Source organism: Montipora foliosa, chromosome 7 (assembly GCF_036669935.1).
Source record: "Montipora foliosa isolate CH-2021 chromosome 7, ASM3666993v2, whole genome shotgun sequence".
NCBI classification, from domain to species: Eukaryota; Metazoa; Cnidaria; class Anthozoa; order Scleractinia; family Acroporidae; genus Montipora; species Montipora foliosa.
In genome coordinates, this window is record NC_090875.1 from 23678946 (window position 1) to 23696250 (window position 17305).

The 17305-nt window shown below is 38.8% G+C and overlaps 1 protein-coding gene across 1 annotated transcript in view; it reads right to left on the minus strand.

Annotated features, from left to right (window-relative positions):
• Positions 1-16260, minus strand: part of LOC138011445 (SLIT-ROBO Rho GTPase-activating protein 1-like) — a 25997-nt gene extending 9737 nt beyond the window's left edge. The window contains exons 1-15 of the mRNA XM_068858437.1: positions 16033-16260; positions 12106-12292; positions 11090-11246; positions 10242-10304; positions 9837-9950; positions 8553-8681; positions 6481-6702; positions 4546-4638; positions 2704-2871; positions 2220-2298; positions 1939-1969; positions 1745-1853; positions 606-666; positions 415-492; positions 86-220 (exon numbers count right to left, since the gene is read on the minus strand). Of these exons, the coding sequence (XP_068714538.1) occupies positions 86-220; positions 415-492; positions 606-666; positions 1745-1853; positions 1939-1969; positions 2220-2298; positions 2704-2871; positions 4546-4638; positions 6481-6702; positions 8553-8681; positions 9837-9950; positions 10242-10304; positions 11090-11246; positions 12106-12292; positions 16033-16093 (1687 nt within the window). The 5' untranslated portion in view covers positions 16094-16260. The remainder of the gene's footprint in view (positions 1-85; positions 221-414; positions 493-605; positions 667-1744; positions 1854-1938; positions 1970-2219; positions 2299-2703; positions 2872-4545; positions 4639-6480; positions 6703-8552; positions 8682-9836; positions 9951-10241; positions 10305-11089; positions 11247-12105; positions 12293-16032) is intronic.
• Between the last annotated feature and the right edge of the window lie 1045 nt (positions 16261-17305).

The following is a 17305-nucleotide window of genomic DNA, read 5'->3' on the forward strand; positions in this document are numbered from 1 at the left end:
CACTCCACTAAACACAGGTTACCATGCCTCCAAAGCACTTACAAAGGTGACTCCAAAATGCAAAAACAACATTTAATGGACTTACGGCTGGCTTTGATAAAATCTTGATACTGTGCACTGGGGAAGAGAGGATCCTCAAGCTCTCTGAAGTAAACTCTTAGTAATCCAGCCACAGCATTAATATCCTTCCAGTGATTGAGCCCTGCCAATGGATCACGACCTGCACAAAAGACCCTTTCCTGGGTAAGGTGATTCTAGCATTTAAATATGATGATCTAATGCTACAGAGAGACCACTTATATGAAAGCTTTTGAGTGGTGCCTTCCAACAAAGTAAGGGTTAGTAACTGCAAATGACAGTCTTCTCAGAAGATGAGACTTTCGCTGAATAAGAAAAATGGTGACCACATCTTACCATTTTCAAATAACTGCTTCATGTCATTGATTTCTGTAGATGATCCCGATAATCGGAATATTCCTTGATGGTCCAGACCTAAAGGAAATGCAAATATGTTTACAGTCAAGTGAAAAAATTGTCCTTTTTACACTCTCGATGAACAAGAAAATGTCAGCCAGTAAGAGCAGACAGAAGTCAAACTTCCTCACCAAACCGTTTTATGAACTTGATACAACTTTCTACTACTTCAGGAATTTCTCTGCCAGTAATCTAAAAGTCAAATCACATGCATGGCCATGAAGTCAATTTAAAAGAACAACTTCACCCTGCACTAAAACCTGCACTAAGATTCCTTTAGGCCCATTTAAGGTGATTCCTCAGGGAAAAAAAAATGTCGAACGATTTTCTTGAAGCCATTCTATGAAGTCAATGCCATGGCATGAAGTCCGTGAAATCAATACCATGGCTATGAGGTCAATTTAAAAGTACAATTCACCCTGCACTAAAATCCCCCTTACTGCGATTTTCTTAATTTTTCGGAATTCATCTTCCAAGCGCCAACGGCCAAACTGCATTTTGGCTTCCATCAATCAAACGTCGAACGCCAACCACAGATGACATAACCCACCAATCAGCATGTTTGGTTCCCATGGTAAATTAGTACATTTGAACTCAATGCCGATGGAAAGTGATGGGAATCTGTTTGAATCTTTTACTGAAGAATTTCTAAAAACATATATCATAATGGTGTTCGAACTGTGAATTGAACAAAAACTCTAATTCACTTTCCGGAGGTGGAGTCGATCTTCACGGCTATGTTCGGAAAATTGAAGGAAGCCAAAATGCAGTTTGGCGTTTTAGTGCTTGAAGGTAAGATAAGCAAAATTACGAAAACCACAGTAAGATTCCTTTAGGCCCAACTAAGTCTTGTTTGCGAAGGTAGATGTTCTAAAGTGAGATTTTGTACTCAAATGTAAATGTCATGTACATTAGGGAACCAAGACCAAAAATACATACAGTACATAGTAAGGTGAAACTGGTACATAAACATTGGTCGCTATGTATGTGACCAAAGACCAAAAAATGTTGTTGTTTTCAGCATTCATAACGTCTTGTTGTTTTGCACGACTAAAAAACTATACGTTCTTGACCTCTGAACAGGAAGGTGGAATGAGTGGAGAAAAACATCCAGAGTATAGGCTACCTTAAGCCCATTGTTGAGCCAAAATTCCTTTGAATTTTGTTCTTGTTAATGAGATCAATTGGGCCAATTACACTGTAACTAGCAGAAAAAAATCAATAAGCCATTTATGCTTAGGTTCTATTAGCAAAATATTGCGTTGGTTACCTTTAAGTACTTTTCTAAGTTACAACCGAACACCTTTGTTTTCTTTTGTACAGAGTCAAGGATGGCAGAAGCTTCTTTGGACAACATATCCAAATGAGGTCTGTTCAATCTGAAGAGACAAACAGCAGAGTACAATAAATTTTCTACTTCCCAAAAAGGTCTTTGAAGTAAACACAATAATTTATTAAATTTACCTGGCTCCTACAATGTCTGCAGTTACTTCACCTGAAAAAGATAATCAATCAACCCTTATTTTGGCATCTAATTATAAATATGGTTAAGCATTTCTGCTAATGGGGGACACTTAAAGAAAGCAATGTTTAGTAATAAATTAACTGACAGTGTAAAGGATAAAGAAATCATGTGACACTGAATGTACTACACTCAAGCTTATCCAGCTGAGCAAACGTTCTGTACTTCTTGAGGAGACTGAAATTCAAATCAAATAAAAGCAGATCCAGTGGCAAAGACATACCAAGTGTTTTTGTTAGCATGTCATTTTCAGCTTCCACTCTCACTTTCAAGCTACTGGTAAGAATGAGTTCCCGCATTTTCTGAAAATCAAATTTGAAGAAATCACATTTGGTGTAAGAGCCATTACACTATTAAGTCAAGCTGATCACATTGTGGATCCAGTAGTCACTTTGACATTAGAGATAAATATTCCCTGTTGTTGGTAAAGAAAAGATTTTTTAAATTCTTTATCAAGAAAAGCAACAACTCTACTCCAGAGCTTTTCTTCCACAGATCTAACAGAGTAGCCATGTTGAAGTTTATAGCACTCATCTGATAAAAGACTTGAGCTAACCTTGTGGTGGTGCTTGAGCAGGGGGCAAAGAAATTAGGAAAGAAATGTGTAATATCTACACAAGAGCATTTACCATCCATTTACTGCTGACATGATACTCAACAAAAGAATTCATACAAGCGATCAATGACAAGAAAATTTTCCTTCATACCGCAATGTAATACATTTCTAGATCCTCACTGCTGTTCTTGATGGACATGCAGCTTGCCTGCCCTGACATATTGTCAATTTCACCATTTGCCATTCTCATCATTTCATTGTCCCACTGACGATGCATCTCACCCAGTGCATCAAAGGTTGCCTCTGCCGTTTTATCAATCTAAAAGAAATTGCACCAGCTTATTATGCAAAATGATGAAAGTGTTAAGGCTAACCCTAACTCCTTTGGGGTCCCCTGGGGCCAGAAACCCTGGACACTGATGAGTAGCACAATCATGACTCCATTTTGCGTTACATAGGTCAAAAAACCTTCAAATGCTAAAATGCTCTCTTTATTGTTTCTCTATGTCCACTTTTGCTTTTGATGTTTGTTTCAAGCAAATTCATGCAAAAAGTTACAGTTATGCGATATAGAAAGCAGTTTTTCCATTTCCCATAATCCTTTGTGGGCGTGGCCTATTTCAGATTCTGGCCTTTTTCTTCTAAAATAAAGAGTTATTTACAAGCAGCAAATTATTATTCTACATATTTAGGGAAAATACATGCTGGCTTTGATAATCAGGGCTGCTATGTTCTGATTCTGAGCAAATGTTTCCCCATTGAAATTCACTCAGTCACATCAAACACATGCTTGATCACGTTGTATTGTATTGCATAATTTATTCTAGCCCTTAAGAATAGCTTGGTACCCCCCGATTGTTTTTTTGTCACAAGAATGAAGCAAAACATTTCATCTGTGCCCGAGTTATGGCAGGTTTTTGATGGAAGATTTTGGAGGGAGGCGTGCTTGTGGAGGTTTACGTTACGCTTAATGAGCACAGCATTATAGCGCAAAATGTTTCAGCATCGTTCAAAGCTGAAAATCTCTGGCCTCAGTGGATGAAAATGGCTTAAAGTGCTCACTGATGTCGGTTATCGCAAGCCCAAGATATGCTGCTCAATCAGACTACAATACTCGCTTTAGAAACAGCAAAATATTGGAAGTAAGTGGTGAGTCCTCTGTTAATTTGGACATCACCAGTGCAGTGCAGAAACTGTTTCAGTCTTTTTAAATTTGTTCTAGTTACGTCCTCGCTTTGTATTTTGACTTTAAACTTTAAAGCCCATTCATCTGACATGGTTTATGTTTGTATTTTGAGACATGTGCCGAGCCATATCGACCTATTTTAGAAACTGCCTTTCAAAAGAATGTGAAGCGTTACAATGAAGGGTCAGTACAACAATGTTGTTTTTCAAGAACTTCTAATAAAGAAAAGTATCTGAAAGTTGTTGTGTGCATTTTCCTTTGTTATTCTGATATGTAACCGGAATTTCATAAGATTTTGTGCATTATAAGCAGAGCAATTATTCAAAATACGCTCGAACCGCCATTGTTTGTGTTACGCGTTACACGAACATTCAGTCACTTTTTTTGGGAACAGAAATCTTTTTTTAGGTTTATTTTGAAAAGGATACAACTTAAATTATTTGTACATCAAAAAGACTTCTTTGTACATGTACGATATGGGAAAAATTTTCAGGGTGAAATAGCCATTAGAAGCCGAGATATTGCAATTAACAAGAAAGTACCCCTAGAATGTAGTGATGACCGTGCTACTCATCAATACAAGTTCTCAGTGGTTAATTGGACTGAAAAACTCAATCCATCAGTCAGTGAATCAGTTTTATCAGTTCATCCAGGAACAAAGCTATTTATATTGTTTCACTATCCACTTGATACGCAAAAATGGTTTACCAGTCCATGAATAGTGTTTGTAGGCAAAATAATGTTATCTAATAAAATGACCACACTTTGGATACCCTAGCTACAATAACAAAACTATATGGAACAAACCTCCTCTGTTTCTGCTTTTATTTTGTCAAGTTTTTCATATACTGTATAATGATGCTTAATTACATCAGTCTGTTGAGGGGAGACTTGATTCATCTGACAAAATACAAAAACAACTACTTAGTACAAGAACAATAGCAACGTCAATAAAAAGTCACTCCAAAATATAACTTAGCACTATTGCAAATATTTTGCGATTATTCTGTCTTGTTCATGTTGTACAATAGACCTCTTTACAGTTGTGTGCTTAGTTACCTGGGCTGTGTTGACCTTGTTATGATACAGGCCTCCCTTCTTTCATTATGTTCAAAATGTTGTTGTTGTCATGCTAATTAGTAAGTATAATTTACATAAGAAAGGCATTGTGAGGTTTCTATCAAAACAAGGTCAACTCCAGCCTCACTTTCATCCATAGGTCAGGTAACTAAGTACAGGACTGTAAAATGGTCTATTCAAGTAAAATATCATGTTACTTGCTTTGCTTTTTTTATTTATTTAACTAGTATAGACCAAGGATGTGAAATTGCTAACTCTTGTTTAAACAAGAGTAATAGAATGAAAAGTTCAAGATTACAAGATAAAAATGGGGTTTATTATTATTTTGATGCCAAGGGTGACTTCACTGCAAACTAACATTTAAAGTACTACTGTGACCAAAAAGTCAGTTGCCACTTTTCACTGTCACACCATCATCAAATCCATTCAACAAATAAAGTCAAGAATCAAAGAGATAAAAGACGACGAATAGTCAACTGTCTAGCAAAGGTTCAGGGTGTGTGAAACGTTTCATGTGGGAGATGTGGAAGAAATGTTTTACTCAACTTCATAAGGCTTTGTATGGAGATGCCATGTTGTGCCACTGATGCCATTTGTGCCCCTCTGAGGGGCACAAACATGGCTGCCGGAAGCTTTAGAACAAAAACATATGTCATGGCACATGTCAGGTCGGCACTTATCTCCGGTTTCTTGTAGCACGAAGTGACTAGGAGTATTTCTACTCCCCCCTGGATGGGATGCTAGTCCATTGCAGGGTTACCCCCAGCATTAAATTTGCCGGTACCCATTTATACAAAACCCTAAGAACACAACACAATGTCCCTGGCCAGGACCCGAACCTGGACCACTCGATCCGGAATCTAGCACTCTAACGATGAGGCCACCGCGCCTCATCGTGGGTCGTGGGTCCGTAACCCTAACCTAACCCTAACCTAACCCTAACCCTTTTTTTATCAACGACTGGAAATTCTCAAAACAGACAAGACCTAAGACAAATTTGGACCAAGCACTGAGGGAGCTAATATATATCTTTTTTTATCTTCAAACAAACACGACCCACTCCCCACGACCCACCCACCCATGCGATTTAGCCTCACCCCATTGAGTCAAGAGCATTACAAAACGCACACTAATCGCAGGTTCCAAAATTAATGCTATCCGAAACCTCCAACATACTTACTAAACAAAGAGTAAACGGAAACGCTTTTGTTATCGTTCCCACGATTCCTGATGGGAAGAGTGAGTTTTGCATCTTGGCAGTTAATAGCTTATTTCAGAGTTCCTGCATGCCTCAGTTTCAAAGCGAGTCCTGGTGCACAACTATTCGAATGGAAATGAGTTGCATATTCTTATGCAAATCAAACTCATTTCCCTTTCAATAGTTGAGCACCAAGACTCACTTTGAAACCGAAACAAACAGCAACTTGGAAATGGCCCATCTGTCTATTCAAGCTTGGCTTCAATAATTGTTGAATCATTAGGCGTTAAAGGATTCTGCGCTGATGACAAGATTTGGCCACACAGAGTATGCGCAAACTAAAAGAATGTAAAGGATTCTCACATAGGTGACAGGTTAGGGTTAATTAAGGTTGAACCTTCCTGTCAGCTCCATCATTGAGATTTTCCCCAGACTTGTCTTAAATTAAGATCATGCAACCCTACCTCATCATCACTGTGTGGTAAAAATGCAAATGCAAAATGTTGTGCAAATGCTGCATGATTATCTTCAAAGAAGAACTGTTTATCTTTATCAGCTTGTACCGACAGCTTCCCCTCACGGATTGAATCTGCTGATTGAATATTGCCAGCGGCGACGTTTGCCTCGGCAGTCACATAAGCTTCCAAACCTCGTTTGAAAGAGTTGTGATAGTTAGAGTCGAAGACCTGAAACAATACCAAACTCAGAGCTGGAACGAATACTCAGAAGCTGGATAGAATGACAAAAGTTTGAAAATAGATTAGGGTCAGACATAATTAACAAAAACCAAACTTCCTTTAGAAATGCCGTAAACTGTTAGTATTTTTATTAACCAGTAGGGATCGCAGTTCAGAGGAAAAAGGCACCAATTTTTAGATAGATAGAGAGATAGTGTTTATTTACCACGCTTACAGCACAAAAGCTGGATTACAGTGGTGTCAGCCTGGGTACAATACATATACAACAGAAAAATTACAATACATATAAATTATTCACACTAATGGCTAACATAGACATTGGTTCCAAAGTCTCTACGCGTATCTGTGAGTATTGAAGTTCCTTAGACGGTCAGTGTTCACCCTGGGGCAGGACTGGGGAGTACTCCCAGACTGTAGCCCGTAGCCATGGGGTTGCTTTACAGTAGCTGGGAGTAAGGAGCATATTGGCTCCAGATCATTACCTCGTACATAAGATATAAAATTCGTACATATTTTCTCATTCAGCATTTTAAGCCCAGATTGATACAAGGCACTGTTATAGTAGACGGCCGGGAACATTCTGCGGAGGGCTTTACTCTGCACAGACTCAATCAGGTTGTCAAGATAGAGGGGGAGTGCAGCCCATACAGGCGCAGCATATTCAAGCACTGAACGGATGAGGGCACAGTTAATGGAAACTAGGTCCGCACACGCAGCACCCGATTTCCTAAGCAAACAAAGGGCATAAAGGTGTTTACAGGCTTTGGTGACTATGTGCTCTACATGCGCGTTTTATGATAGATCGTAAGAAACATGGACTCCGAGGAGCTTGTACGTCTGCACTTGATGGATAGGGCAGCCCCCCATGGTAATAGGGGCTGAGGCTGGTATTGGAGGAAATTAATATCCATAACCTTACATTTTTTAGGGTTAAGGCGCATTCCTCGGAGAGAGGAAAAGCAAGAAATATCGTTTACAATAAGGGGGAGGTAGCTTGGGCTACATCTCGGAATTGCCTCAAAGACGGTAGTATCATCTACATACTAGTCTACATGGCAAGGTGGCAACTAGACGGTTAACTAATTAAAAATGCCCAGACCCAAGTGTCCCCACCGCCACAAATCCACCATAGAATTCAAGGGCAAAGGTTTTTCTTTCATTTCAATCCACTAGCTGCACTATCAAAGCCCTCCCAGCGATGTCAGGTGGCTGTTAGTGTCCCAAACGAAACGATAAAACCATGGAAAAGATCCTCAGACACTTGGGCGGCAACCGTTCCTTGAATTCTATGGTGGATTTGTGGCTGTGGGGACATTTTGGTCTGGGATTTTTGGCTTTGTTCGGTAGGCTCTCCCGACTGGGGTGTTCAGCCTTGGTATTTTATTATAGCCGTTGACAACTGAGGAACCGATACTGGTTCAATGAGTAGTTGAATCAGGAAAAAAAACCACACAGGAAGGAAGCGACCCACAAATCTTTCATAAAATTATCTTCTCAGGTATTTTATTGGGATTCCCATGCAAATCCTTATATTTTTGTGGTTTCCCTCATATTGAGCTTCGGGCACCTGTGGTTAAGATGCTGTTACTGCTCAAGTAACGTACGTGAATTGATAACTGATGACCAGTAGAATTGTCTGGAATTAGAGTAAAATCTGTTAAGTCTCAATCCCAGGGATCAATGGGTTAACTTGGTTGCTTGTCATCCTCAATATGTCTCTTTATCTGTAGGCCATATGTTATACCCAACAACAAAAAAAGACCACAGTGACATTGGTGTCTTTTCTGTCAACTGAAGGCAAAGGAGTTTAAATTACTTTTACTACAGCACATACTTACATCCAACAAAGTCCCAAGGAAATTGTTGTCATAGTTTTCCAGGAAACGATTTGTAGATTCCAAAGAGAGAACATAATCGTTTTTGGCTTTAACACAACGTTTCTTGCAGTCGGCAAATTTCTGCTGTTGCTGTTGAAAGAGGGAAAACTGTTTTTGACAATTCGGTCCACAATATTGCTGTGATCACTTTATACAAAAGGTTTTATTGAAAAAAAGCTATTATGAAGAGAAAACCTCATGAATGCCATCAAGTTTAAACATCACAGTTTTAGGTAATGGTATAATCAAGACAAACCTACCAATATATTGCCAAATTGCAACTGACACATAACTAGTACAACAACAAGTTGGCAGACATATTACTAATTTAGTAACCCAAACACTGTCCTCAAACACACTGTCACATAATTAAAATCTATTGAGCAATGAAAGGAACAGAGTCCTTTAAAGATTCAAGGGGATTTGGTTGAGTTGACGGTAATGTGTGGGGATTCCCTGCTAGCAGGTCTCTTTTCTTTTGCATTCACTGCGCTGAGGAATACAGGAAAGGAGACCTCTGCCATGGGTCGAAACTCACTGTGTTGAGCATGCTCAGCAGTTACTTAGCGACTGAAATCCCCCTCATGTGATACTCCATGTTGTGTGGACTCACTTAACAACAGTGGAATTAGTGTAAAGGAATGCACAGGACACATGTAAATGTAAACGTAAATGTGTGCTTAGTTGACCTCTCCCTACAAGGGCTTTTCAGGATCAACCGGCTCAACGGGATCGGACCGAATGCATGTGAAGGTGCCGACGGCTGCCGCCATACGATCCATTTGTGATCTCGGAGCACCACAAACCCAAGCCAGATGTAATTGACTGGGAGTCGATTTTGAGGAGGGAGGAAAACCGGAGGACCCGGAGAAAGACCATCGGAGTCAGGTTGAGATCGACTGAAACTCAGCCCACATACGACCCGGGGCCAGAGTTGAACCTGGGTCACAGAGGTGGGAGGCACGATTGATGACCACTAAACCACCCAACCTCCCTGTACACAGCCAGCTCAAGTCACAGTCAGTCAATCATATCATGTGGCATGCAGTTTGAAGAGTGCCGGTCAAGGTTGTGGATGGCGGTTGGATCAAAGCGAGTTTTGACCCATGGCAGTGGTCTCTTTTCATGTACTCCGCAGCCCAGCGAATGCAGAAGAAAAGACACCTCTGCTACCAGGGAAGTGTGGGGATTGAGTCGAGGATCAAAAAAGAGAGAGGAAAAGCATTCTTGTTTTCACCAGAGTACCTTTTCAAATTGCTTGGCCATTTTTTCATTCTTTCGACGGGAATCTTCCACCTTTTGAAGTTTCTGTTCAGCAGATTTGGTCTCTGTCGCTATGGTATGATAGCGATGGAGACGCTAAAATAGAACCAAAAAAATGCCAAAGATTTTGCACCCAGCTTGTTCAATGACAGACATCTAATACTCCCACAACTCACAATACCTTGCATAAACAACTTGCATAACTTTTCTGTTGCTTCAATTCAAAATTTTTCAATTAGCAAATCTAAAAATTGGACCTCCACCTCTCCTACATGTGTACACAGCACCTTGCACCTTGGGTCAAACTTCCATTAGAAAGGTAAAAAACAATATATGTAAAATACAAAAACATAAAAATATATATGTAACCATGTAGTCCTGAAGTACCTTATTAAGTTCTAGCACTGACTTCAACAACTCCTCTTGTAGGTCTCCTGCTGTCTCTCGACACTAAATCAAGTAAATACGCATGAGCAAATCAAACGTCACTACTACAAAAAGCCCTGTGAAAAGATTTGATCTTTCAAGCACCCTCTCCACATATGATAACAATAATAACTGTTATTTTAAAGAGAAGAAACATCTAAGGATACACCATATGACACAGACCATTTGCCATAATGTCTCATTTTAACCCTTTCACCCCTAAACCGGCCTAAGCCGGCTATTTTTAGAGTGCATTCGATTGACCATATTCCGGAATAGGAATACATGGAATAGAAGTAAGAAATCCTTTGTTTTTACGTAGATTCACTTTAAAATTGCCGGACACCTGCTAAAATGCTATTTTAAACATATCTTTATTATGTTTGTTGCTTCAAAATGCCAAATATACCATTTTAAATCATCTCTCTAGGTATTCTTATTCTGGAATAGGGTCAATCAAACACACCCTAAGTATTTTACTCTGTCTAATGCCAGACGATTTTACTCGTCAATGGGGAACCCCCAGGAGTCAATGGGTTAAAGTCCAGATACAGTCACATACAACGTAGTCAAAAGAGATCTTAAATGACCAACATTTAACAGTCAGAAAGCTCCACAGCATGAACCAAAACAACGAGTAGGAAGCATCCCCTACTCTCTGTGAACACTGCATGGGTTCTAAATGTGCCATACTGGGTATATCATCAAGTTCACGGAAGAAGTGATGTGAGAGAAGGGCTTTATCCTTCGATATATTCAATGAATGATTGATATTAAACAATATCGTAATATTAAATTCTTAAAATTACCTTTTTTGCTATTCTTTGGCAGTCATCACTAATAATCATAAATCTATTGACAATGTTGTTTGACACATTCTCACTGAGACCAAGGTGCATTTTGGACTTGTTCTTTGTTTCAATGAGCACTTGCTGCCATAAATCCATTGTGGTTCCTTTTTCTTTCCTGAGGGAACAAATTTATGACCAATTTGACGTTAAGTGCTCATGCTTTCAACTGGAAACTTCTGAAACCTGTCCAAAGGACTGTTTTATTAGCTGTCCCATTATTCTCAACAGTCATGTTATCACCTTTACCCAGATAGAAGTGGCTTGGTAAATGCAAGATATTACTGACGAAAGGCTAAAATGTTACAGTTAACACCTGCATATAAAATCCTAGGGCAACAGCTATTTTAAAGTTGCCATGAATTAATAATAATAATGTAATAATAATAATAATAATAATAATAATAATAATATATATTTAGCTTTACAAAATTCTCAAAGCTTTACAAACATTGTCTCAAATTACAATCTTACATTCAAATTACATGCAGTATGAGAAACTCTAAAATTACAATAGATTTCTAAAGAAAAACAAGAAAATCTATATCCTGTATAATAATGCAAATAAGGTTTATACACTCTACATAATAATAATAGTAATCTCTATAAACTATATATAATATGATCTCTATACTCTGTAGCACTGGCGGAACAGGTGTGTTTTAACTTTACTCTTAAAAATATCGAGTGATTCAGAATTCTTAATGTCTACTGGTAGTGCATTCCAAAGTTTAGGGGCACTGGCAGCAAACAATCTGTTTTAGGTACAACAAGAAGCATTTGACAAGAAGACCTAAGTGCACGAGAAGGTTTATACAAAGTCAATAGTTCAGAAATGTAATCACTTCTCCCTGGTAATGCTGGCAGGATCACTACTCCAGACAACCAATCAAATTCATTTTTTCAAAACAAAGCCTGGCTTACACCTCCCCTTTCACCTCTTGTAAAAAACATCCATGGTAACCTGCTAATTTTACCTCTGAGTTTTGTGCCTTTGCAGTTTCTCTAGGTACATCCTGGACAACCGCTCTAGGTTTCTTGAGTATTCTAGTTCCAATTCAGATAACCTTCTAAAAAACTCTTGCAAATCTGCCAGGAATAGAACCTTGCCTTCTGTTCTGCTGTCAAAGCATTTCAATTGGTCAATTAAAATCTGTCGCACCTCTGAAAGAGATAGTATTACAAAATACTCTCAAACAAATTTCTGCACATTTCACCTTTAAGTGTCAAATCAATAACAAATTCTCATTCAGTTTGCTACAAATGTACACTATTACAAGTATTTGAATAAGAACAACGAGCTCAAAGAGATTTTCTGTGTTCTAGCCGCCAGGTGAAAATTGGACTAGAAACACAAAAAATAGAGGGGTTGGGAGCAGTAACCTGCGATCAAGCGTACTGTTCTCTAGACAAAACAGAAAAGGTACGCCTGATACAATTTCCTAAAGAGTCGTCGGCCGGTAGTCCAGAATCTGGATTTTACTCTGATTGGCCAAAAAACAACGGGGCTCTGCAGGGCTCGAAATTAACGAAAAAATCCATTCGCATTTTGCGATAAGATACGAAATTTAGTCGCAATTTCGCAAATTTTAGTCGCAAAATCGCTGCACTGCATTGTGGGTTTAGCAAAAAAAATATGAGCCCGCAATACTTGTGTGTAAAGAAACTGCTGAAAATGGCGAATGATCGAAGGAATGGAGCTGTGCACGTTCACTGTAATATCGCAGCTAAATTACTCTACAGTTACGCTATCTTCAGCGAAGATTCACAGCGAGAAAACAAATAATTTTGTCATTTATTTATTTATTTTAGCAAAATTAGCAGCAAAGTGACAACTGCTAACCCTTTTGTTTCAAGAGAGCGAAGGTGTCAAGAAGTCGCAAAATTGCGACTTCACCAGATATTTTAGTCGCAAAGGGAAAAATGTAGTCGCAAATGCGACTGTATTGGTCGCAATTTCGAGCCCTGCTCTGGGAGCCTCTCTTTGATTCGTTACAGAATTGCAAAAAAATTGGTTAGGCTCTGTTTTCAGCTGCTGTTCCTCACATCAGATTTTTTTTTCAAAATCTTCAAGGAAGAACAGAGAGAATGCATCCGAAGAATGGTTTGTCTGAAAGAAGACATAAAAGTTGTACTTCCTATGGGATTTGGCATCAGAGTTATTTACAGTCCCAAACATAATTCTTGAAAAAAATGCATCATTCCACTTCCACCGACTCGAAAACGTTTGTAGTTGTGGTAAGTCCTTTGGAATATTTTGGAAGCAACAAGTTGCAAAAAGAACCGAATACAACTTTAGTGCTACCACATTAGGGGAATCAGCCGAGCTTGACAGAGAAATTTGACATTGTTTATGGAAGCGCTGAACAATGGTTTAGTGACACACTTCTTACAAAACGATAGTTGAGTAGCTTCTGCTGGAAAACTAAACATTTTACAGTGACATTAGCATCTTTTATTGGCATTTCAATTAATCAAGTTTGATTTGATTGTATGGATAAAGTTTGAATTCGCAGACATTCCAGCTCGAGTTCTATTTTGTTTTCGTCGCTTCTTTCCTTGAATCGCAACGTGCAGATAATTTCTGGTAAAATCTGATTGTCTCATATTCATAGCACGACACATGATAACATCACTCTTGACAGGTGGGCGGAAGACGACTCATTAAGAAATTGTATCAGAAAAGCGCGCCTGATCGCAGGTTAAGTTGGGAGTAGAAAGAGGAGGAGTGAATCCTTGCAAGCAAAATGCACAATTTTGATTATGAGCTCTTTTTACTACCTCAAACTCTTGCTTTACAGGCCACTAATTCAAACCTTAAAGAAAAATTAGGAAGAAATGCACCAGACAGTAGTTGATCGTACTACTGCAACAATAGAAACAGCGCTGCAAGCTTTCTGCAGGGGCGCACAATATGTAGGTAAGAAAAAGTTAAAGGTAAAGGTAAACACACACCTTTTTTAACTTAGAATTTCCTTTACGCTCTACAGGGTATTTTCTCAGGAAGCAGATGGTGCATTCATTTCACCCTCCCCCCCCCCTCCCAGTCCTCCATTTTGAGGGCCAAGGCTGAATTTATTCTGTCCACACGCAAAAGCAAGATTATCATAATTTTACAACAGCTCCTAGACAATACAATTTCGTTTGAACAAGTTTCTAAATAACGTCTTTCTATAATGGAATAATCAAATGTACAACTTCATCAGAATGTTTGTAACATCTATAATCCTTCATCGTTTCTAGAATACTGGTTTTAAACACAGATCTTTTTCGTATATTGCGTGCCGCCTCTGGAACAAGATACCTTTGCATGTTAGGGAGGCCCCAAATCTTAAGAATTTTATGGCCAAACTAAAGAAACTTAAGTTGAGCCAGGACAAGTGTCGCTGTAATTCCTGCTCTAACTAGATGCTATTATAAATTTATAGTATGGATAGGTAATTTTATTATAGATTCTTAGTCTAGTATTTTCTTAATTTATATACTAATGCAGATACACATACATTCTGGTAACGAGTCTTTTTTAGGCTCATCAATATCACATGTTTAAATAAAGTTTTTCAGCTTTTCAGTTTTCAGTTTTCAGAAGTCAAATCATTTTAACACCTGTACCAAAACACAACTGATAAAAAAAATAATACTCTACCAATAATTGTTTCTCAGCAAGGTGGTCTGAAGAATTATAACATTTTGGTCAATTTAGTTTAATTAAATAACGTAACTTGCAAACATAATGTGACCCACGGATAAGTGTTAAATCATTTCTTTGGACGGAAAAAAAATCTCGCACGGTAGCAGTTGACATCCAGTCCACTGATATCTTAAAATGTTTTTACAAGTCCACACATGTCAGGATCTTAGACAGCTGTGGATGATGAGTGACTTTACAACCAGGCCTCTTTTTACAAGTTGCGACAACCTTGTACATTTCATATAAAATTAGCACATTTTCATAACAACCAATGAGAATTTAATTCAGGAAAGCCACTTGCTTCAAAACTAAAACAACAAGGCGAGAAAACAATCAAAACAATCAAAACTACACATTCAAAATGATAAACTGCGATTGACGGACGGACAAACAATAACTGTGATTGCTTGCGATCAAAGCCAATTGCTTGAGACCAACAGCACTGGTGCGATCTAAATTACGGCTGATATCGTTTCAAATAGTATATGGTTCTTGAACGCCTTTAACTTGCAGGGAGTGAGGAAAATCTATAAATATTCACCTAGCTGAAAGCCTTTTCATGAACATCAAGCAAATCTAGGGCCATATTATTTGTACTTCAGCTTAACAAGGATTGTCGACATGCATCGTTTTTAGTTTCTCAGAAGAAGTTAAATGTCAACTTGACGAAAAAGACCAATTGCAGATTTCAAAAAGGAATATACCGGCATCAACCCAATCGTAAAAGTAAACTGCACTTAAAAGTGGAAGTAAAATAATGCAATTTTTTGGGGTTTTTCTCTGGCAAGTGAGGCTGAAGCTCGTCCACGAGTTGGTATAAATTACAAAACTCCTAGGCCCAATATGGCATCGTCATTGTACATTACCGAAACGAACACAACTCTGAACTTAAGATTAACTGCAACTACACACTTAGCCAAAGAAACGCAGTTTGCTCACTCGGCAAAATCGAGAGAAAAGGGTCTCACTATTGACGAAGTTAAACAGAAAGTCAACGCGCCTTTTCAGGTTTAGTACCACAAAAGCGTGTACGGTACGCTGTTTTATGTACTTCCCCACCGCGCACGAAACATCGCAGATTTTAATCAAACCGGAAGCCAGCCAGGGCGAATATCTCACTTATTTCTAAACACAGTGGTATTTAAAATAAATAATAATTTATTCGATGCCCATAGCAATACTGTTTATCCCCTGAATTTGAATTATAACATACCTTTCGTTTGAGTATCGAACTCGAGGACAGCGGCCTTGCCTTTCTTGCCGCTACTCGTCATTTTCAGCGCCGTAAAACTTCCACACTGCTACGCCATCTTGATGAGATTATGACTATATTTTGTCAAAGAAGGAATTAACCAGCCAGCTGCTGGTTTTTAGGTCAAGGAAGCTTTGTTTTGGGATAAAAATTCCCACATCTGAACGATCTAGGCTGGCCGGAAGAAGTGGGTTTATTAGGGCCCAGACTTTGACGATTTAGTAAGTTGAAAGCGAGGCCACCTGCTGGGAGGGACTAAAACAGGGGGACCCCTCCCACACAAAGATAACTGGGTTGCGTGATTTCCTCGATTATTGCATCAAATACATGGATGGCAGGGACAATGTACAATGGTACAAAACGGAAGTCATCAAAATGTCTTTATTGAGGTTGTTGCTTCTTTCCAGCTGATAACAAAATACTAGTAAACCTGTCATCACTGGCAATTGGCCACGTTAGGTATCTCAATATTCGTACACGGTTAAGAGGCTTCATGGCTAAATATTAATTGATAAATATTCTTTTGTTTAGAAATCTCCCTTGAGACTTGTGAGACAAAAAAAACAGAACTGAGCCGTGAAATTCGTAGCCATGCCTGAGCACTCGGCCTATACGAGGAAATTACAAGCATTGGCGATGACGAACGTGAAGCAGAATAAGAATTCACCCTATCAAATCAAATAAATTTTAGAAAAGTTTTGGTCCAACGGTATCAAACGGTACAGCTTAGCGAACACTATTCTAACAATAACAAACACTGTGATCAAAATTGCCAAATTCCAGATTTTCGTTCTGAAATGTCAGTCGTATCAGCTGCCTCAAGGTTTACTTGCTCTCATAAATGTTTGCTGAATATTACGAAATAAACCGATGAAGTAAACCTCTACTTGTTGTTGTTAAAATAATGACACAGACCTTCCACGGATTGGCATAGTAACACTTCGTCTTTTTATTTATATATGGCCCCAGAACGACCCTTCGCGACTGACTGAGACTGACTTTGTGTCGCTCGGTCAGCCGCTTCATTCCCTTTGCCACTGCATTTCTACTTTGAAACCCGTGAGGACGACCAGACATGGTTTACAACAAAGTGGGGAGATCGGGGCGAGGCTGATGATAAGGCGCATTGAGTTGACAATGCAAACAACACATTTATTAAATGCCCCTCCCCCTAAAGCTTAAATCCCAACAATCCTTTCCGCCATTGAGATAATTGTTTGTATTGAGTTAATAA